Source organism: Chlorocebus sabaeus, chromosome 11, assembly GCF_047675955.1.
Source record: "Chlorocebus sabaeus isolate Y175 chromosome 11, mChlSab1.0.hap1, whole genome shotgun sequence".
Classification (NCBI taxonomy): Eukaryota; Metazoa; Chordata; class Mammalia; order Primates; family Cercopithecidae; genus Chlorocebus; species Chlorocebus sabaeus.
This window is the reverse complement of record NC_132914.1, coordinates 7,232,654-7,253,999: the sequence shown is the minus strand read 5'-3', so window position 1 is coordinate 7,253,999 and position 21,346 is coordinate 7,232,654. Positions and strand designations below refer to the sequence as shown.

The following is a 21,346-nucleotide window of genomic DNA, read 5'->3' as shown; positions in this document are numbered from 1 at the left end:
CAAGGCTTCACGCTTCACGTGTTCACAAACTGGATAACGGGCAGCACGCATGCGCACGTTCACATATGCGCTCCTGAGTCTGTCTTTGTGTCTGCCAGCAGGGGGCGCAAAAAAAAATCTGGCTGGGGCAGCTACGGGGAAGCTGGGCCTGGGCTCCAAAACAGGACCCAAACTGGGAAGGCTGGCCCTGAGTTCTGGAGGCCCAGCTGTGCTCTTCACCCCACCCTCCATTTCTCCCACACCACCTGTTTTTTTAAGGCTGGACAGCCATGGCTTTGCTGAGCCAGATTTAAAATCTGATGACCCCAACAGAGCTGCTTCCTTGGTTGCAGGGTTCCTTGTGGCTGTGGGGAGCCTGCCTGTGCCTGTTGAGGCAATTCTGTGCCCAGAAGCCCGGTGGATTGCGTGGCCTGCTGTAGGCCACCCACACTCCATTTCTCAGTCACCAGGCGTGAGGAGCTGCTAGCTAACAGGGCCCCCCTGTGGAGGTGGGCTTTCCCACAGCTCTGGGGCCAACGGAACAGGTGCCTGTCTGTTCAGTCCACAGATAAGCGGACACTTATCTTCCCAAGACAGGCCTTCCTGAATCTCAGGCACCAGAGAAACAAAGCCACTGTTTATACCTGAATCTCCCACTACTGCCCATTTCCCATCCCTGCGGGGAGACAAGGAAGATGGAGAACTCAGACAAAACATGGGGGCAAAGTATGTACAGGAACTGCCAAATGCAGATAGGGCAGCAGGTGGATCTGAACAGAGGGACTGGGTTAATCAGCTTCGATTTTTAAGATGTTTTTCTCTGCTTAGGGTTGAGTATCGAAGGACAAAGCAGACGTCGCAGCCCCAATCCTGAGTTGCTCAGAGGCTGAGATGAACAATTAGACAAAAGGCAGGTCAAGTGACCTGGGTCAGTCTTCCTCATGTTCCCATTCACACTTTATTTCATGTTCCCAAGGCGGGAAGACAATGGAGGTGCCTAGGGAACCAGTGTTTCCAAATCTTGCTGCAGCCGTAAAGGCAGCCATTTTGTCTTCTTCCCATTGTTCCCCTTTGCCTAGTGATTCGTCCCCCATCCAGAGGGGTGAAGGTCAGAAGTTGTTGGTCAGTAGTCCTCCATGGTCTTCAGGGGTCCCTGAAGGTCACTGCCGAAAAACCGACCCGGGAGCCATCTTTACCAGACAGTGTTAGGAGCTTCACAATTAGACCATCCAACACTGTACTGGAAGATGGACCCAGGGCCGGCCAAAAGAGAACTACGGTGCATGCTCACCAGTTGCTACAGGGACCCTGGCCACAGGCCAGGTCAGGTCTCTTGAGAGGGGGCGAGCCAACCCCAAGCTCAAGGTCGACTGTGGGTTCTAGATCCACCAGGTGACAAATCGCACTGGGTGGGAGGAGGGGCTGGGGCCCATTGTGTCCCTTAGTGGCAGCCAGTCAACAAGAGCCACCCCTTGTACAGCACTCTCAGCTCAAGACAAGGGGCTTCCGGGGAGCGTGGGAAGTGGGGAGGGGGCTGCAGCCAGCTAAGAGCTGGGGACCTGAGGCGATGGATGTTGCTGACACAGGGACGGGGGCCTCCATCATTACCCGGCAGTATTAGAGACTCCCAACCGCACCCAAACACTGCTGGGTAAGACGGGGGCCCCCACCCAGCCCGCCCACCTTGGGTCAGGCAGCTTCAGGCCCAGGCTCCCTGCGGAAAAGCTGCAGATCCCTGGCTCCCATCCCCCCACCACCCGAGTCCCTGGGGACACTTCCTGGTGAGCCTTGCTACCCGCCACCAGCCACACCCTGGGTCGCTGATTGCTAGGCCCAGGTTGCGGTCCAAGCAGCCTTCCGAAGCCCCTCGTCCGTCGGCCCCCTGCCTCTGAGCCACCTTCCCCCACCCCCGCGGCCTGTCCCGACCCGCAATACACACCAATTTACCCACCCTCGTCCCCCTCTGCAGTCCCTAGCTCAGCCCAGGACCTCTCCCCTGGTGGCCTTTACCTGTCAGCGGGCCCGCCTGCCCCCAGAGAGTGGGTGCCGGGGAGACGAAGGGGCTTTAAGGCCCCAGATTCCACGGCCTAGAGCCCGCCCTGGCCTCCGCTCTTCCTCCTTCCTTCTCCGCCTGCCGGGCAGCGCAGGCTCCTTACCTGGGCCCCGCCTGCCACCCTGCGCACAGGTGTGTCCTCCTGCCATAGGCTGCCCCCTCACCGCCTTAACCCCTTCCCTCCCAGCGCCAGCCATGGGCACCTCCTCTAAGGCTTGGCCACTCCTCTAGGCCTCCCACCCTCTCCCAGGGGCCTCTTTTCTCCAACCTGCCCAGTCTCACCCCTCTCTCCAGAGGAACAAAAAGTGGGGGGCTGTTCTCAGGTCCCCTCCCCACAGCAGCTGCTGCCCCCAGGACTAGCCCATTCTTCTGTGGCCTCAGACCCTGCCCACAGCAGAGCTGGAAGGCCAGAGAGATCTCTGAGGTCAGCGAGGGGTCAGCTGGGCAGGAGTTGGGCTGTGCCACCACGCGGTGCCCAGCCTGTGCTGGGATCCCCTGAGGGAAAGAGGAGGGAGAAGGCCCCGCCAGGCCTGTGAAGGGCAGGTGGGTCCCAGCAAGGTGCCCCTAGTGTGGAGTTACCCACCGCTACCCAGAGACCCCAGCTGGCCTGGAGCATCAGCCCTGCCCCTCGATTGAGACCTGCAGAGGGAATGATCGAGCTCCACTCTCCGGACCGAGCTGCTCCTGGACCCACCTCACAGTACAGCCCTCAGTGGAGTCCAAGTCCCACCCCAAGGGCAGGTAGCCCAAGGGCGGTTAGAGGAGGTGGGACTTGCCTTTGTGCAGCTCCGGCTGGGATAGAAAGGGCGTTGCTGGGAGAGGGGACCTGAGCCCGACAGGTGATTGCCCCACCCGTGCCCTGGAGGGCCGTAGCCCCAGGGAGCTATTGTGTTGCTCAATCCCTAGCTGTTCTCGCTCCCGGTCTTTGTTTGCTTCCTTCTTAATACCCGCCAGCAATTATCTGATGCTTGTGATCGGGCTGTGAATCTGTCTCCCTGACCAGCCTAAATTCCAATTCGGGGGACTGCGAATGCCTGTGGTGCCGGGGCCTCTATAAGAAGGACTTGCTGAATAATGCACACCCAGCCTCTGGGCTTTGGAACCTGTGCCGTCTCAGCCTTTCCAGGAGTGGGCGCCAGCCCTTCCTGAGGGATGAGTCCCACCGGCTTTACACCCCAGGAGACCAGTGTTTAAATAAAGAAGAAACGCCAATCCTGACATGGGGGAAGGAAGAGGGGACCAAAAAACAAAGCAATCTTCAAGCCAGCCAGCTCTTCAAACTCTGCCCAAAAGGATAAGGGCAGCAGCAGCCTGGGTGAGGGGAGGAGCTGGGCGCGCCTGGGTGCACTGAGGAGCCAGTCCCTGTTCCCGCCAGAGGGGACGCAGCAGGGCTGGCCTCGGGTCTGCGCTTCCGGCTGTTAACTACTCTTCTTAGTTCAGATCTGGAAGTCGGCATCAGGAGAGTGTGATCAGGCCCCCCTGAGGGTGGCCCCAGCTGCAACTCCAGGGTAAGGAGTGTGGACTCTGGGGCCAGACGGCCTGGGTTCAAATCCCAGCTTCACTGTTCCATAACCCTGTGACCTTGGGCAAGTGACCAAGTTACTTAGTCTTTCTGTGCCTCAGTTTCCTCCACTGTAAAATGAGAATGATAAAAGTGCCTAGACTGAACTATCGTGTGTAGTCTTTTAGTGCCTGGGCACATGGCGAGCTTGTGGTGAGTCACTGTGCCCGTCTTATCGTCGGCCGTCATCTCGGTGCTTTTCATAACCACCTTGTTATGATCGCCCTCCATTTTAAAGAAGGAGACTGGGGAGCTTCGCCCACGGTCACCCTCCCACGTGTGAGGCGGAGCCCCGACCCACGTCCATCTGACGGAAGGCGGAGCTTTCACACACGGTTACCCATCCTACCCTCCAGCCGCCCACTCACTGGGCAACCACTCACTGGGCAAGCAAAGCGTTCAGAGGTGACACACAGTGATCCCAGGGCTTTATTTACAAGAGGAGAAGGGTTGGCCCTGCCTGGGGCCTGGCTGGGTTATATACAGGGTCAAGGAGAGGTGGGAGGGGATGCAGCCATTTAAATTACAATAGAATGGGGCGCTCCTAGGTTCAGGTTGTGAGTCTGTCCACCGTGGAAGGCTTCCGCAGGTTCAGGGCTGAGGCTGCCAAGAGAAGGGAGTGAGGGAGTGAGAGGGTGGCTGGAACCTGGAGGGGGAACAAGAAGGTCTGGGGCATCTGGGAAGCACAGAGTGAGGCTACGGCCACCCCATCCACCCAGGGAAGGCAGTGGAGCCAAGGACACGGGGCAGGGCCAGGAGGACACCCAGGCAGAAGAGCTGTACCATGGCCACCTGAGGACAGCGCCGCTCACTTCCTCTTGAGGGAACCCTTGCTCTTCTCCTTGTCTGCTGACCGCTGCTTCTTCACTTTCTCCTCCCTCTTGTTCTTACTGTGCAGGTTCTCATACACATCCTCCTTGTGTCTGCAGCGGGGTACAGGGGGCAAGTACAGGCAGTGGGTGCAGGTCAGGAGACAGCACGGGGGACTCGGCACTGGCAGCCCCCTCTGGCCACCCCATCTCACAGGCGACCCAGCCACTGTCCCCGCACTAGACTCCAAGCTCCTAGAGGACAGAGGCTACATCTCATACAGGAGTGCACGGCTGGTACCTAGCAGAGGCCATACGTGGTGGGCACTCGGGAAATGCTTATGAATAGAAAGGGTGAGACCCAAGCCTGAACTTGAAGCCAGGCCCCCCCAGCTGTGACACTTGTCCTCTCCAAAAAGTGAGGATCGGGTTGGGCAGGACAAAGGGGTGGATGCTGGGCGGTGGCAGTCAGGGCCACTCACTTGGACGAGGTGCGGGAGGCCTTGGCATGGGCGTTCTTCATGGCTGGGGGGTAGGTGATGTTCCCATACTCCGACTCCTGGCCCTTCTGCGACTATGGACAGAGGGACGGTGGGAGGGTGGTGGTCCCAGCACGGCCAGGTGGCGCCCGCCCCGCACTGCAGCCCCCCAGGCCCTGCTCTGCACGCACCTGCAGGACCTCCAGCTTCTTCTTGGTGGTTTCAATGAACTGGGCGATGGCCACGTAGATGAACTTGTACTGCGCCTCTGTCTGCACCATGCCCGAGCGCTGCGCCCGCACCATCTGGATGGTCTTCTGGATGTCAATGTCACAGTCCAGGCCTGGGTGGGGGGCAGTCAAACCTCAGGTCCAGGCATAGGCAGACACCGAGGGGCTGCTCACCCCTGCCCCCAAGCCCCCAGGTGCCCCTCACCCTTGGTGGAGATGTTCTCCATGAGCATGTCGATGACAATGATGGTGCCCGTGCGGCCAATGCCGGCGCTGGGGAAAGACGGGGGTTCCGTCAGAGGCCAGTCAAGCCCTCCCGGGAAGGGGGGTACCCAGTGCTCAGCTCCAGCCCCAGGCACCACAGGAGCAGCCTGAGCCTCCAGTGATGGGAGGGAATGTGCCCAGGGTCACCGGGCAAGTGACGACGGAGGTTTGCCCAGCTCTGCACGGGCGCGCTCCACTCTGGCTCTGTGGTGCTGACGCCGGCTCCCCGGCTGCCACCGTCCTTCCCTCCTCCACTCCTCGCGCCGACTCCCCACTCCTGGTGAGTGGCTGCCCCCACCCCAGAAGACCTGGGACCCCCAAATCCCACCACTATCCTGTCGGCTCCCAGGTACCCTGAGCCCTCCCCGCCTCTCCCTGCAGGAGATCTGGCGCGTCTCTTAGCACAGTTCACTTTGTTTTTCTTCAAACCCTGACATCAGGAAAAGGACAGCCCTGAGACAGCAGGGTGCAGGTGCGCCGGGTCAGGGCACTCGGAGGAGCAGGGCCATAGGAAGCTTCTCTTCTTTCCCACCCCTGGGCAAACAGACGCCAGGGAGACCCCAGGCCCATCCTCGGCTGGGCCCATCAGGCTGATGCCCTGAGTCGCACTGTCTAATTTCAAACCCAGATTGTCAAAAATAACCCCCCACACCCACTTCCTTCCTGTAACGTCTAAATAAAGGCCACGGGGCTTCCAAGAAGTGTGTGATGTGTGTGTGGCGGGTGAGCAGGAGGGTAGCTCTCAGGGATGGGCCTGTCTCTGAGAAAGCAGAGGACAGAGCCGGGTCCCCGAGACAGCCCGTCGGGGGCACCTCTAGATTCAGCCGACTTGTCCCAGGACAAACAGCTGCTGGGCGAAGAGGAGGAAGCCAGAGGCTGTCGCAGGCCTGGGGTCCACGGTGGGTGTGGGAAGGGACCACAGCAAGGCAGGTTCCCATTTCCCCCATTCTCTGCCTGACGTGAGTTACTAAACCAGTAACAGCGCCCCGTGTTTGAGGGCTGACGGAATTCCAGCCGCAACGACAGGGTCTCACTGAGTTCTCACTAAAACCCTGGGTCCTGATTTTACAGAGGAGGAAGCTGAGGGTTAGAAAAGTTAAGTAATTTGTCCAAGATCACGCAGCTGGTAAGCGGAGGGGCCCTGCACCCGCTGCCTCTCATCCACCCAGGCCAGGCCGGCTCAGTGGGCTCATCTGTGGGACCCCTGCTCCTCCTTGAGGCCCCCACCTCTGCACCTTACCAGGGTCTCCTGATCACAAACATGAGGGTAGATAGAGGAGCTATGTGCACCCCCAAAAAGGCATTGTCCATCCCCACACAGCCCTGGGGGCCAGGATAGGGCGCCGCCTGGGGAAGCTGGGATAGAGGGCGGAGTCAGGAACAAGCCAAAGCCCTGGGTCTACCGATACAAAAAGAGGAGGAATGGGGAGCACAAGCCCCATGGATGTTCCTGGGAGGTGAGAAGAAACCAACGGAGTGAGACCTGGAGAGAAAGCGGAGCAGCCAGGACCCAGGCCTACTGTGGGTGCCTGCCCGGCCTTGCCCTGCCTAGCTTGGGCCTGGCCAGCAACTGGGTCCCAGGTTCCTCCTCTGTATTTGGCAGGGTTGGGCGAGATGGTACATCTGGGGAGGGCTCTGAGGAAGACACCCGCAGGCAGAGGGCCAAAGTGGGGCTGGTTCCAGCCACGTTCCACCCGGGGGTCTGGAGCCATGAGGGGACCCAGAAGAAGCCGGGAGTGAGCGGAAGGCACTAATCGTGTGAGCTAATGTGTATGTTGCTTATAACGCTCATGGCACTTAGCAGTATTTAATTCTCAGCGGTCACTACTACCATCAGGATTATCATCCTCACCTGCAGTGCACGATGATGGGCCCTGCATGAGGCAGACTTTCCTGCCGCTGGTTGATCTGGTCCAGAAAGCTGAGGACACCCCCAGGCTCACTGGGGACCCCATGGTCGGGCCAGCTCAGGTACTGGTAATGCCAGATCTCCCGAATGAGGTCCCCCTGGGCCGAGGACACAGGGTCAGTGCCCCCTGCTCCCTCGGAACACCCCACCTGTCTCGCCCTACCCAACCAGAGAGGAGAACAAGTCCGGGAGGGACTCCCGGAGCAGGGCAGGGAGTGGGGGCTGCTCACATTGTCCAGTGGGGAGACGTGTAAGGTGCGGAGTTTGTATTCGGTCGTGTCATGCTCCCCGCAGTTGGTCACAGAGTAGGGCCCATAAACGCGCTGAGTGCCCACCTCGGGCCAGTATGGGACACATTTGTTCTGGAAAGGGAGGGTCGGGTGGGGATGAGGCACAGAGCAGGGCGCTGTGGCCCATCCCAGGTGCTGCTCTAGGTTCTGAGTGCCTGGCACCGGCCCAAACGTTTGTTGGATGGATGGATGAGCTGGCAGAGAGGCAGGAGACCTGGGCTCTCGTCTCAGATCAGCCACCAACAGGTGGTGCGACCTGGCCAGCCGCTTTACCGGTACATCCATTTGTCATTCAACAAACATTGCCGAGGCAGGCGTTGTCCCTGAAGCCGTGCAAACCAGGCTGCAGTCACAGACACAGCTAACACCCAGTCTGTGCCCCTGTGCCTGGAGGAGCTCACAGAGACAAGTGACCGGGGAGACACCGCGCTGAGGAGCATGGCTGGGAATGAGGAAATTCGCCCTCTAGGTCCTGGAGAAAACGAGACCTGAATTCACAGAGAAGGCAGCGCTTCAGCTGTGTCTTCAAACACGAGGCATCTGCCGGGCAGACACAGTGTGGAGAGAGAGTCATTTCCTAGCAGAAAAGAGCTTGTGCAAAGAAAGGCTGGGAACCTGAAAGAGCCGCGGCTGCTGGGAGCGGTGAGCCTTCAAGAGAAGCGTGGGAGTCAGAGGGAAACCACCAGGCCTTGAACGCCAGGCCTTCGAGTGTGACTTTATCCCAAAGGTGACCAGGAGCCATGGAAGAGATTTCAGAGAGGAAGGAACTTGACCCAGTTTGTCACGGATGGCATCACTTCAACGGCAGCACAGAGGGTGCTGTGTAGGGGGAGCCTGCGGAGTGAGGGGCAGACTCCAGAGACATCTATGGGGCAGGGAGGACAGGAGGGGCCTGGATGCAGACAGGTGGGGAAGGTGTAGGAGGAAGGAGGACAGCCTGAAACCTGGGTCTGGAGCTCAGAAGAGCCCAGGGGTGCATGCAGGGATCTGGGGGTTGCATCGTGTAGTCGAGACTTTGTCACTAGCCCTCAGTTTCTCAACAAGGCTGGACCCTCACCCCCGAGATCCCTTTCTGCCCTGGCATCTGACGGTTCTTTGACTTAATGGTATGACCACAAGGACGGGGCACGGATGTGGGGATGGGGCGGGGTGCCCTACCCGGCCTTTCTCCACCTCTCGGGTGGTCATGACGATGACGCGGGTGTTCTCCTGCCACGCCATCTGCCAGAAGTCGTTGACCGTGGCCTCTAGACAGCCCTGGCTGGCGATGTAGGTCTTAGTGTTCTCATCAGGGCCTAGCAGCTGGTTCTGGACACAAGCGTGGAGAGACGCACCCCAAAACAGTGAGCCCCTCAGCCCAGCACAGGGCCTGAACCACTGCTCCCCTCACCCATGCAAGAAGCCAGCTTTGGCTTTGCCCAGGTGTCTCTGGATCTAGGGTCCCCCACCAGACAGGGAATTCCCAGGGCCCAGCCTCTCCTCCCACATGACCCACACCACTGACCTTGATGTAGTTGGCATTGATATAGTCGGACCCAGGGATGTTACTGTCACGTCCCTGCAGGATCACTCGGCTGTGGTCAACTGGGAGCGGGTGGAGAGGAGGCGAGATGGCCTGGGTCAGCCAGGGACTCACCACACCTGCGTCAGACCCTCCTGAGCTAACAGGCCGTTCTGGTCTCAGAAGCCATGAGGCTTGCGGGGGACTGTGGGCAGCAGGGGTGGGGGATCATCTGTATGGAGGGAGTGAGGGGATTCACAAGAAGGAGGTTGGGAGCAAGGGGCAGCCTGCCTGCTGGGGGCGGGGAGGCACTTCTGGGAGGAGTAGAGGCCTTTTGGAGAAGGGGTGTGGGGAGATGGCCCCTCCTGGGGTGGAGGGTGGAGACCTGTGAGATAGGGGCGGCGGCTGGGGCGGGGCGGTCTCCTGGGTGAATGGGGCAGGCTGGGTGCTCACAGGGCAGAATGTTCTTATAGCGGTTCTTGCCCTTGTTCTCTGGCCGCTGCCCTTCCAGACGCTGGTGCAAGTTCTTCACCTCCTGCTTCTGCAAACTCTGAGATGTGGGTGAGGAAATGAGCATCACCTCCCAGAGAGAGCACCCATCAGGGGAGCTCACGTGGGGTGGGTCAGGAGCAGAGGTGGCCAAGGGGAGGAAGGTGTCCGCCTGGGGCCCCACGTGGCCGCCACCGCCTCAGCTGCCCCAGCCCTGCCGGTTCCCCACCACGCACCTCAAACTCCTCCCAGAAGCCAGCCTTGGCTGTATCCTCGGACTCCTTCTTCTTGTTCAGTTCCAAGACTCGGTTCTCAATGTCAGCCGCATTCACCCTCGTGGCGTAGTACGGCTGGGATAGGGAAGAGCGAGAAGTCAGCAACTCAGAGGTCTCAGAAGCTCACACCTGGGAGACAGCTCAGGGGAAGGGAGGAAGCAGCTGGGCCCCCGCCTGACCTGCCGCAGGTAGACAAAGGCACCTGAGGCCTCCTCAATCCCCGTCTTCTTAAAGTGCTCCACCAGGTCCGTGAGGCTGTCGAAGGTCTCTGAACCACCCACTGTGTAGCGTCCACCCTGGAGGGAGCCAAATAAGGCCACTGACAGGGCTCGAGTCTCCCTCCCTGGGCCCCAGCCTTGAATTCAAGCCCAGGCAGACCCTCCCTGCCGCCCACACTGTGGTCACAGACAGGAGCCTCAGCAGAGGCTCCCCCACCTGGCTGCCTTACCTCACACATGACCTTGATGTGGGTGACCCTGAGCGGGGAGCCTGGGCCAGCCTTGGGCTGGTCACTAAGCACAGATAGCACAAAGTCTCCGGGCTGGCTGAGGCTCTCACGCACCAGAAACGTCCAGGGCTCGCCCTTGGCCTGCAGCAGCGTCTCTGCCTGCCCTCCAGACATGTGGCCATGGTACCACCTACAGAAGGCAGCGTCAGGGAAGGTGAGACCCAGGCCACAGGGGAAGGTGCTGAGCAAAGATATTCACAGAGAGGGGCAGGAAATCGAGCACCTACTGTGGCCAGGCACTGCGCTAGATGGTTCCAAATCCACCATCGTACTGATGCCTCTCACACACATGCTGGGGGCTGGGTATGATATTACCCCCATTTTATAGATGAGGAAACTGACGCTGAGCTGTTCCTCACTGGCCTAGGGCCCCTGATGGACACCAAGGCAAGCCTCCAGAGCTCTGTTGCCCAGGCTGGAGTGCAGGGGCACGGCTATTGCTCTCTGCAGCCTTGACCTCCCAGACTCAAGCTATCTTAGCCTCCAGAATTCTGACCAGGCTTTGAACCCAGAGACCACCTCTGCAAGGCAGAAAGGCTGGCAATATTCCAAATATTTAGAAGAGAGAAACTAAGGAAGAGTCTCCATGAAGGATCAGGCTGTGCCCCGGCAGAGACCAGAGGCAAAGAGAAACACAGACCAAGGCCACACCACAGGGAGTGGCGGGAGATGGACAGAGAGACACAAGTCACAAGGAAGGCCAATAGGGTGCGCTCCCCCAGGGAGGCGGGGAGGACAACCCACTGGGGAAAGAGTCGTGTAGGGGGCTCTGGGGTGCCCTGGATGATGTCACTGAAGGGGAGCCCAGGGTTCAAAAGGGTTCAAAGGGATTCAAAGGGGCTGTCGGGGCAGAAAGCAGAACTAAGCCCTTTCCCCAAAGCACACCCCTTTCCCAGGAGGAAACTGTAGCCCCACAATGCCCTGCCCCACAGGAAACCACGTGATGGAAAAAACACAAAACTCCTTCTGGGGAGAGAGTGAGAAGTGAGGTTGTGAGGTTTCCTCAGCCCAGGGACAAGGGGAGGGCGGGCAAATTTTCCAACCGCAGGGATGGGGGAAAGAGGGGAGGACCAGTCTGTCCCAGCCCATCTCACCCCTGCCCAGAGGTGACTCCAGCCGAGAGACCCCCCAGAGCCTCCATACCCCATTAGGCCACTTCAGCCCACCACTTGGGGACAGGCTAGGACCCCAGGCAGCAGGGAGGGGGCTGAGCCCCTTCCCTTGGGCCCCAGGATGAGGAAGTCTCCATGCAAATGTCAGGCTGACCACAGGAAGCGCAGAGCCACCACCGGGGGACAGATGCAAATTCCCGCAGAGAAGGAGGCGCCACAGACAAGGCAGGGGACACAGCAGAACCTGGGAGAAAGTCTCTCACACACTCCCAGGTTTGGGGGTGACACTGGCTCCTGGGATGGGTCACCCAAAAGGGCCTTCAGTGTGGCTTCCCCGGTCTTAACCTCCTGCCCCAGCACTGCCCTCCCTTCCTTCTCTCTCTTCTCTTTGGACCCAGGCCTCAGCCTCCTCTGCAGGGGCCTCCTGGGGCCCTGCTCCTCTCTTCCAACTCTAGGCACTGGTCAGCCCGTCCTCCTCCTCCTAGCTTGAGGCAAGGAGAAACAGAGGACATGAGCTTTAGAGGGTCTCACTGGCAGAAGCCCCCTGAGTGTTGCGGTGGGGAAGAGGAAGGGCAGGGGGCAGACACAGAGCCAGCCATGTGAGGCTCAGAGGAGGAAGGCCTTGAAGGAGGCAGATCCAGGAAAGGAGGCCTCCCAGGTGGGCCACAGGGCTGTACCGCGACCGAATCCAGCTCTAAGTTTCAATCAGTGACTTGACCAACAATACTGATGCAGTTTGGAGGCCCGAATCTCAGAAAGGCTGCAAGCTGGCAGAAGCAAGTTTCCCAATCATTTCAACAATCGATCCACGAATGCAGGGCAAGGGCAAGTCGGCTTGGCCCAGGGGTCCATGTGAAAACCCCCTAGCGTTATTCCGCTGCCCTTTAAGAGGATCTGGCATTGAGATGCGGCTGCTGAAAGGAGCCATGGTGTCCTGAGGAGTGTTCAAAGCCCCCCAGCCCCCCATCCATGCCTTTGGAAGACCACAGGAGGAGTCGAGGAGGGCACAGGAAGGAAATGCCTGGAGTATTATTCTGTGCCTAGGACAGTGCGAGACCCTTTACACAGGTGAACACTTCACATCCTGCTTTCAGTGATCTCTGTATTTGACCCCACAGGACAGACCCATCCCCACTGGGTGGCTGGGACAAGGTATCAAGTGTCCTGGCAACCGTTCATCCCCATCCTCATCCGCAGTGTCAGCTCCTCACTGTCCTAACATGCACTGGGGTGAGAGGCAGACGGAGGAAGGCAGGCTTGCTTCCAGAGGAAGAAGAGCTTTCTAACAACAGAGCTGGCCGGCACGATATGCTGGCCACCAGCAGTGGCCTCCCTGTGTCTAGTGGGACCTGGGCTGCAGCGGCCAGGGCCGCTGGTATAGGGCAAGGCAGCTTTCTCTGGCTTCCTCGGGGTTAGGTGGAAAGGGTGGTAGGTTAGGCTCTGAGACACCAGGCCACAGGACAGCATGGAGGAGGGACACTGAGAGCCCCAGCCGGTGCGGGGAGGGGAGGGGATGGAGGGCAGGCAGTGCCGGGTGCCAGGCTCCCTGTCTCCCTGGCCGCTCAGGGCGGGAGCCAACTCACCCCTGCTTGCGAGTGGCGGGGGTACAGAGGCCTCACCTCTCGCTGGTGGGATCGGAGCAGTTCAGCGGGTACTTGAGGTGGATGACGGTGCCGTCGCGGTCCTGCAGGACGCCCTGCTGCTGAGTGTAGTACTCCACCAGCTCTGCCAGCGTCGCGAACTTCTCCCCTCCATACAGGTCATAGAAATCCCCTGAGTTCTGGATCCGAATATGGGTCACCTGATCCCCCACCCTGCAGGGCACCAGGCGGTGAGGCCAGTCGGTGCCGGAGTAAAGCAGGAGGGCAGGGATCGGCTGAGGTCCTGGGTGGGGGCACACATGGGCGTGGGTGGGCACAGACAGGGGTGGGGAGGGCGGGGGTGGGGCGCGAGGGCACAGACGGGGCGTGGGGGTCGGGGAGTCGGCATTGCCACGGGGAACCAGGAATGAGTGGTTTAGGGCCTGGACGGCACAAGATAGTGGCCAAAACACCGGGGGTGGGAGGGCCACCTACCTGACAGAGAGCGAGAAGTCACCCTGGTTCTTGCGACTGGGCCGAGCCAGGAAGCTGCCATGGACTCCTCGGCCCTTGAGCAGGGTCTCTGCATCCAGCCCACTGAGGTCTCGGTGAAACCACCTGGGCGGCCCAGGCAGGGCAGTGAGGAGGGGTCCCGTGGGCACCAGGCACCCTTGCCTCCTGTCTACCGTGGGTGGCAGGCCCTTACCTCACCATCCTGGGGGCTTCCGGAGAGGAAGGGGGCGCAGGGAATGAGGAGGTGCAGCTAGTCTGGGCAGGCGGAGAACTCAGGGACTAAGCCTCAAATGCAGCTCCCAGTGCCAGGCCGCTTCACCACCCCCGGTGGTCCCAGTTCTGGGGCTGCCACTCCACTGGCCTGGGGCGGCCGGCAGGGCGGGGACAGGAAGAGGCGCGGCCGACCCCTTGGGGGAACTCACTTGCACTTCTCGTTTTAGAGCAGAGCAAGGGAAGAGAAGCAGAGCACGGTGGCACTGGGGGTGGGGACGGGGCCCACTTCCCACACGTCTGCAATCAAAGGCTCAGGAGCATGGCATTGCACATATGTGACAACACATGCACTAAGGACACACACGTGCATTGCACACTCCAGGCCCAGATCATACTTCATGCATGTGAACCGAGACACTCACAGGGCATCTCTTCCTCCTCCACCAGCTGCTTTTACACAGCTCTCCCTGGCCCACACTAATGACAATGATGGCGGTGACAGCTGTCAGCGAGTGGGTCCTGCTGGATGCCGGGTGCTGTGCTATAATGGCGTTCACATGCCTCGTCTGATTGACTTCTCACCACAGCCCTATGAAACAGGGGCTATCTTCATCATCTCACAGACAAGGATCCTGAGGCTCAGGAAGGGTCAGGCATTGCCTGAGTCCCTCAGTGAGTCAGCTGCAGTGCCAGGATTCAAACCCAGACAGGCCGGTTCCAAAGCCAGTGCTTTGAACTCCTATACACCAGCCCTCAGGGCTTCAAAGAACAGAGATTAAGAGCCTCCTTGTGCAAACGGGCTGCCATGGGAGCGGGAGACTGATAGTTAAGACCTTGCCAATGCTTGCAAGAGAGAAGGGTGCACTTCTCTAACCAACATATGCGGTTTGTCTATGCCACTGTGGCAGAGGGATGGACAGCGTGACCCTGAGCAGCCCTGTCAAACTTGGGTCCTTTCTGATTCTTGTCCCTAGGCCTCTGCCCTGCCCCAGGACTCCCACCAGGGGGCCTATCTCCGGGGGGCGGGGGACCAAGGTCCTCGCCATGGCTGATTTTCTCAGGGCTGGTTGATCTTAGAGGCCCTAAACACTAAGGTATATGATGCTCCCTGCCCGTAATTCCAAATACAAATGCCAACACGGCCAAACCAAAATGAGGAAAAGAAGCTCAAGAGGGGATACATAAGAAACACATATTGATGGCTTCCCCTAGGGAGGGAAACTGGGTGGCTGGAGGACAGGGCTGGGGGGACACTTGGTTCTCTACATACCTTTTTGAATGTTATATGATGGGCATGCATTACCTTTACAAAAATAAATATGCTAACTGGGAACAATTTCTGGGAAACTTTTAGGGTGCAGGGAAGGCTCTTTGTCTCTACCTGGATGCTTTTTGCATGGGTGTGTATAAACGTGAAGTCGGCCGGGCGCGGTGGCTCACGCCTGTAATCCCAACACTTTGGGAGGCCGAGGCTGACGGATCACGAGGTCAGGAGATTGAGACCATCCTGGCCAACATGGCGAACATGACGAAACCCCCTCTCTACTAAAAATACAAAAAAATTAGCTGGACGTGGTGGTGGGTGCCTGTAATCTCAGCTACTCGGGAGGCTGAGGCAGGAGAATCACTTGAACCCAGGAAACAGAGGTTGCAGTGGGCCGAGATCGTACCACTGCACTCCAGCCTGGTGACAGAGTAAGACTCTATCTCAAAAAAAAAAAAAAAAGGTGAAGTCAGGTTGTTGTGTACTTAATGTTTATGAACATTATGCATGGTTTGCTTCAGTTAAAATAAGAAAAAAATAAAGTTTTAAGCCCAACAAGTCTAATTTTCCCATGATAACTACTTTATCATTTTTAGAAACATCAAACATCAATGTTTTCCCCCAAAAGAGGCTTTTCCACTTTTCCTTCTTCCTTTATGTTCTATTTGTTTCTGGTTTTCTTCTCTCACTGGTGCCCTGGGGAATCTGCCTGGTGGGTTTATTGCATGGTCCGGCTTTGACTACCCCTTCAGCTTGGACACCACCCTGAAGCCCCAGAACTCCACGGAACCCCCATGCCCAATGCCAAGGAGCAAGAACACAGCAAAGCACGCTGCAGTGCGGGACACCCGCTGGTGCTCTCACTCATCTCAGTGTTCAGAGTCCAGTGCGAGTCCTGGCACTGAGCAAGTGTCTAACAAACAAACTTGTCAGTCCCTAGGCACATACCTGGCCACAAGTACAGCTTCCTGGTCCTACACACACAGCCTGCTTGTCATACACAGGCAAGGATGCACACACAGCCACGGCACATGCACCTCATCATCCATGTCCACCTACACAGATACCTGGTGCGGTGCACATCCCCACGCGTGGAACGTAATTCTGACCACACACAAAGTTTCAGGTCCATGCTCAGCACCAAACGCCCACTGCACCCTGGCCCCAATACACTGTCCTTCCAGGGCTTAAACCCACTTGGTGGAAAGAAACTAGGTACCCAGAAGAAACTAACTAGGCACTCTTCCTGAACCATGGAACAGGCAGGAATTTCTCTGAAGGGTGTCAAGCCAAGATGCAGAACTCAGACAAGAGGTACAGTTTCTGCTATCCTTTGGCAGGAACATGAAAAACTACCTCCCTGACCTTGGTGTGGTGTGGGATTTGCAGATCACTTTCACATACATGATCTCATTTAGGCCTCAGACAGCTCTCTGATGTAGGAATAATTTACCCCGTTTTCTTATGGGAGGAAACAAGCTCAGGGAGACTAAGAATTACAAAAGTAAGTGCCTGATAATTCAGAAGAAAAAAATATTTCCTTGGAAGCAGGAAGATAAAAGTCGAGATCAAGGCCGGGTGCAGTGGCTCACGCCTGTAACCCCAGCACTTTGTGGGGCTGAGGCTGGTGGATTGCTTGACCCCATGTTTGAGACCAGCCTGGGAAACCTGGAGAAACCCTGTCTCTACAAAAAATACAGGTGTGGTGGCGCAGCCCCTGTAGCCCCAGGTACTTGAGAGACTGAGATGGGAGGATCGCTTGAGCCTGGGGTGGTCGAGGCTGCAGTGAGCCATGGTTATGCCACTGTAATCCAGCCTGGGTGACAGAGTGAGACCCTGTCTCAAAAAATAAAAATAAAAATAAAAATACAGCTGGGCGCAGTGACTCACACCTGTAATCCCAGCACTTTGGGAGGACGAGGTGGGAGGATCACTTGAGGTCAGGAGTTCGACACCAGCTGGGCAACACAGTGAAACCCCGTCTCTACTAAAAATACAAAAATTAGCCAGGCGCGGTGGCAGGCGCCTGTAATCCTAGCTATTTGGGAGGCTGAGGCAGGAGAACCGCTGGAACCTGGGAGGCGGAGCTTGCAGTGAGCCGATATTGCGCTGCTGCACTCCAGCCTGGGTGACAGAGCAAGACTCCATCTCAAAATATATAAATATAAATAAAATAATTTTTTTTTTTTTTGAGATGGAGTCTCGCACTGTCGCCCAGGCTAGAGTGCAATGGCACCATCTCTGCTCACTGCAAGCTCCGCCTCCTGGGTTCACGCCATTTTCCTGCCTCAGCCTCCCAAATAGCTAGGATTACAGGCGCCTGCCACCGCGCCCGTCTAATTTTTTTGTATTTTTAGTAGAGAAAGGGTTTCGCAATGCTGGCCAGGATGGTCTCCATGTCCTGACCTCATGATCTGCCCGCCTCAGCCTCCCAAAGTGCTGGGATTACAGGCGTGAGCCACCGCGCCCAGCCCAATGAATTTTTAAAAAATTAAAAACCAAGCCAGGCGCGGTGGCTCACATCTGTAATCCCAGCACTTTGGGAGGTCGAGGTGGGCAGATCACTCGAGGTCAGGAGTTCGAGACCAGCCTGGCCAACATGGTGAAACCCCGACTCTATTGAAAATACAAAAATTAGCTGGGTGTGGTGGTGCACACCTGTAATCCCAGCTTCTCAGGGGGCTGAGGCAGGAGAATTGCTTGAACCCGGGAGGTGGACGTTGCAGTGAACCGAGATCGGGCCACTGCACTCCAGCCTGGGCGACAGAGTGAAACTCCGTCTCAAAAATAAAAAAATTAAAAACCATGCAGACCAAGATCAACGGTGATATAAGAAGGGAGGCAGTCTGGAAGGGCAAACAAAGCAAAATAATCTGTAGAAAGTTCTTGAACTTCTCTGAGCCTCAGAATCCCCGTGGACAAATGAGCTTAACAATATTTCCCAAATACTGATGTGAAAAGCTGGTAAGTGGCAGGGTTTCAGTGCCTCCAGCTTTTACATTATACTGTTAATCCTCAGGCCAATACTACTTAGTAGGTGTTATTCACCCAATTATAGAAATAGAAACTAACACTCAGAGATGTTAAGTAATTGGCCAGGGTCACAAGCTCGTGAGTGGGAAGGTGGGTAAAACAAGGATGTCAGATGCCGGAGCCTGGTGCCCTTTTCACCACCAACCATACCGCAGCAGACAGCGTCGGAGTCAGATGGGATAGGCACCGCCACAGCCCATGATGGAAGGTGGAGGAAGAAGTGCTCCCCCAGAGGCAACATGCATCAGGGCAAAGGGGTGGCACGCACAGAGTCCACATGTGCAGTGCCTGGCTGTGAGCAAGCCGTGTGGCTGGAGCAAAGCTGTTCTGAGAGGTTGGGACCCTGCTGTAGAGGGTCATTCAAGGCCAGGCTGAGAAACCAAGGATGGAATCTGCACCAAGGGAGGCCTGGCCAAGCTACCTGGCAGGAAAATGACCACGGAAGGGATCAAGCACCAGAAGACTCAGTAGGAACCCCATCGGTGGGGCCGACAGTGACAAGACGTGCACTGGGGCAGGAGCAGACGTGAGTGTGAGAAGCAAGAATCAGCAGGGCTGGGGAGCCACCCACCCACAAACTCACCAGTACTCTGTAATCAGGTTGTCACTTTTTCTTTTTTGTATTTTTTTTTGGGATGGAGTCTCTCCCTGTTGCCCAGGCTGGAGTACAGTGGGGCAGTCTTGGCTCACTGCAACCTCTGCCTTCCAGGTTCGAGCAATTCTCCTGCCTCAGCCTCCCTAGTAGCTGGGACTACAGGTGCACCCTACTGTGCCCGCCTAATTTTTTTTCTTTTCTTTTCTTTTCTTTTTTTGTATCTTTAGTTGAGACAGGGTTTCACTATGTCGGCCAGGCTGGTCTCGAACTCCTCCCAAAGTGCCAGGATTACAGGCGTGAGCCACCGCGCCCAGGCAGTTGTCACTTTTTCTTTCTTCTTTCTTTTGGCCAGTTGTCACTTTTTCTTTTTCTCTTTCTTTTCTTTTTTTTCTTCTTTCTTCTTTCTCGCTTTCCTTTTCTTCCTTCTTTCTCTTTTACTTTCTTTCTTCCTCTCCTTCCTTTCTTCCTTCCTTCTTTCCTTCCTTCCTTCCTCTCTCTCTTTTTTTGACACAGAATCTTGCTTTGTCATCCGGGCTGAAAAGTGCAGTGTCACAATCACAACTGGCTGCAGTCTCGACCTCCTTGGCTCAGGTGATCCTCCTGCCTCAGCCTCCCAAGTAACTGAGACCACAGGTGCGTGCCACTATGTCCAGCTATTTATTAGTAGTAGTCGTCATAGTTGAGATGAGGTCTCTCTGTATGTTGCCCGGTGTGGTCTTGAACTCCTGGGCTCAAGTGATCCTCCCACCTCAGCCTCCCAAACTGCTGGGACTACTACATGCTTGGGCCATCATACCCAGTATTTTTTTTTTTTTTTAAATAGAGATGGAATCTATGTTGCCCAGGCTTGTTTTAAACTCCTGAGCTCAAGCGATCCTCCCATCTCGGCCTCCCAAAGTACTGGGATCACAGGCATGCACCACCTCATCTGGCCAGGTTTTCACTTTCAACATCCCAGATCCAACAAGGTCTAACCTGCCGTGGCCCTGCCTCTGCTCCACGAGGGCCCTCTGCCACGGACACACGGTCCTTTTCTTGTTTGTTCCCACATTAGGGCTTTGTGCTCACCATCTCCTCTGCCCAGGGATGCTCGACTCTTGATCACCACATCACATGGCTGGCTCCTCTTCCTCCTCAAGCAGGTCTCAACTCAAATGTCACCTCCTCGGGAAGGCCTCCCCAATCCCTCCAGCTAGTAATGTCACCTGCACACCCAGTCACTTGCTAGCACATGAAGCTGGTTCATTTTCTTTTTTTTTTTCTTTGAGACAAGGTCTCGCTCTGTCGCCCAGGCTGGTGTGCAGTGGTGCAATCACCACTCACTGCGGCCTTGACCTCCCAGGCTCAAGCAAGCCTCTCACCTTAGCCTCTCCATAGCTGGAACCACAGACGCGTGCCACCACACCCAGCTAATTTCTTATTTTTTGTAGAGACAGGGTCTCACTATATGGCCAAGCTGGTCTCAAACTCCTGGGCTCAAGCAATCGTCTCGCCTCAGCCTCCCAATGTGCTGGGATCACAGGCATGAACCACTACACCCAGCCGAGGCTGTTTCATTTACTGCATAACACTTCTGAGAATCTGCAATGATCCAATTTATTGGGTTATTTGTTCAGTCTGTAACCTCCCACTGGAATGTAAGCTCCGTGAGAGCAGGGACCATGTCTGTCTTGTTCACTCCAGTATTACTAGCATCTTAAACAACACCTGGTGTGTAACAGACGCTCAACACATACCTGTTGAATGAATGATGCAGGGGAAAGGGAAGTGAAAGGAAACGGAAGGAAGATGGGACCAAAGTCAGATGTTGGGAAGAGCGGGGAAGTTGGCTGGGCATGGGAGGGCCTTCGCAGGTGGCCTCTGATTGCTGTTTCAGGTGTTGTGAGCTACCCACAGGGGACAGGTCCTAAGCAGGAGACAGAAGCAGGAGCCCAGAGGCTGGAAGTAGAAATGCAATGGAGAGAACAGATACACACTTGTCAGGGAGAAAATGTTAAAGATGGGGCAGAGGGGCATGAGTGAGCCTGGGGGTCCTCACACTTTGCGGGAAGGGGAAGGTTCATAGGGACCGGAAGCAGGTGCAGGGCAGGGCAGTGGCAGATTGCACTCACGCTCACATACATGATGGAGTGAGCGTCAACAAGGCCCTCCCTCCCTCCAAAACCAACAGGAGACTAGGACCCAGGTGGTGCCTGGGACTTACCCACAGGACAGCATCTCTCTGTAGGGATGGGGAAGTCACAGCGGAGGGCCACAGGGGGCGGGGCTGAGCCAGGGGCACAGCTGTGCACAGCGGCCCAAGCCAGGAGAGGAAGAACTACTCAGAAATCAGCCACTTCCTCCTCGATCCAGCCTGCCAGGCCAATGGCACCGCAGGGACAAACCCTGGACTAATAGTCTCCAGGAAAAGGACAGGTGGGGCGGGGCTGGCCTGAGACCGCCCACAGTGGCCAGCTTCCCTGCAGCCCCAGTGCGGGAGTACAGCAGGCCTGCCCGCTGGGCCAGGGCCCCCTTCCCTCGGGAGAGGAGGAGCCACCTGGAGCTCCACCTGGAGCTCAAGCTGACAGAGCAGCGGGATGCTGGGTAGGAGCAAAGACCAGGAAGTAACCCTGGCTGAGGGAAGAGCAACCAATGGGGGAAAGCTCTCAGTAGGTGGAAACCAAAGGGCCTAAGGGAAAGTCCTAACAGC

The 21,346-nt window shown here is 57.1% G+C and overlaps 1 protein-coding gene and 1 long non-coding RNA gene across 5 annotated transcripts; both read right to left on the bottom strand.

The window, feature by feature from the left end:
* Positions 1-918: 918 nt before the first annotated feature.
* On the bottom strand, positions 919-2,093 carry LOC103218492 (uncharacterized). The gene is made up of 2 exons (XR_491605.3): positions 1,990-2,093; positions 919-1,142 (listed from the first exon to the last, which is right to left on the bottom strand). It is a non-coding gene; the product is annotated as an uncharacterized lncRNA (long non-coding RNA).
* A 1,898-nt stretch (positions 2,094-3,991) lies between these two features.
* PTPN6 (protein tyrosine phosphatase non-receptor type 6) lies at positions 3,992-21,166 on the bottom strand. 4 transcript variants are annotated; one of them, XM_073020431.1, is made up of 17 exons: positions 20,861-21,159; positions 13,746-14,354; positions 13,535-13,657; positions 13,079-13,273; positions 10,288-10,477; positions 10,019-10,135; positions 9,801-9,914; positions 9,529-9,625; positions 9,079-9,158; positions 8,733-8,882; positions 7,515-7,646; positions 7,228-7,382; positions 5,317-5,384; positions 5,073-5,224; positions 4,885-4,976; positions 4,377-4,516; positions 3,992-4,196 (listed from the first exon to the last, which is right to left on the bottom strand). In XM_073020431.1, exons 2-16 carry the CDS (start codon positions 13,751-13,753, stop codon positions 4,402-4,404), a joined length of 1,788 nt encoding a protein of 595 aa, XP_072876532.1. In that variant the 5' UTR covers positions 13,754-14,354; positions 20,861-21,159; the 3' UTR covers positions 3,992-4,196; positions 4,377-4,401. The 4 variants fall into 4 exon arrangements, with proteins under 4 accessions (XP_072876532.1, XP_072876531.1, XP_007965634.1 ...); XM_073020430.1 differs by lacking the exon at positions 13,746-14,354 and having other exon boundaries at positions 4,386-4,516; positions 20,861-21,166; XM_007967443.3 differs by lacking the exon at positions 13,746-14,354 and having other exon boundaries at positions 20,861-21,162.
* Positions 21,167-21,346: the final 180 nt, after the last annotated feature.

Coding starts and splice junctions, on each gene's coding strand:
- PTPN6 (XM_073020430.1), bottom strand. Junction 9,626..9,800: donor GCTTCTGGGAGGAGTTTGAG/GTGCGTGGTGGG, acceptor CCCACATCTCAG/AGTTTGCAGAAGCAGGAGGT. Junction 7,647..8,732: donor GAGAGGTGGAGAAAGGCCGG/GTAGGGCACCCC, acceptor CTCCCTTTCCAG/AACAAATGTGTCCCATACTG.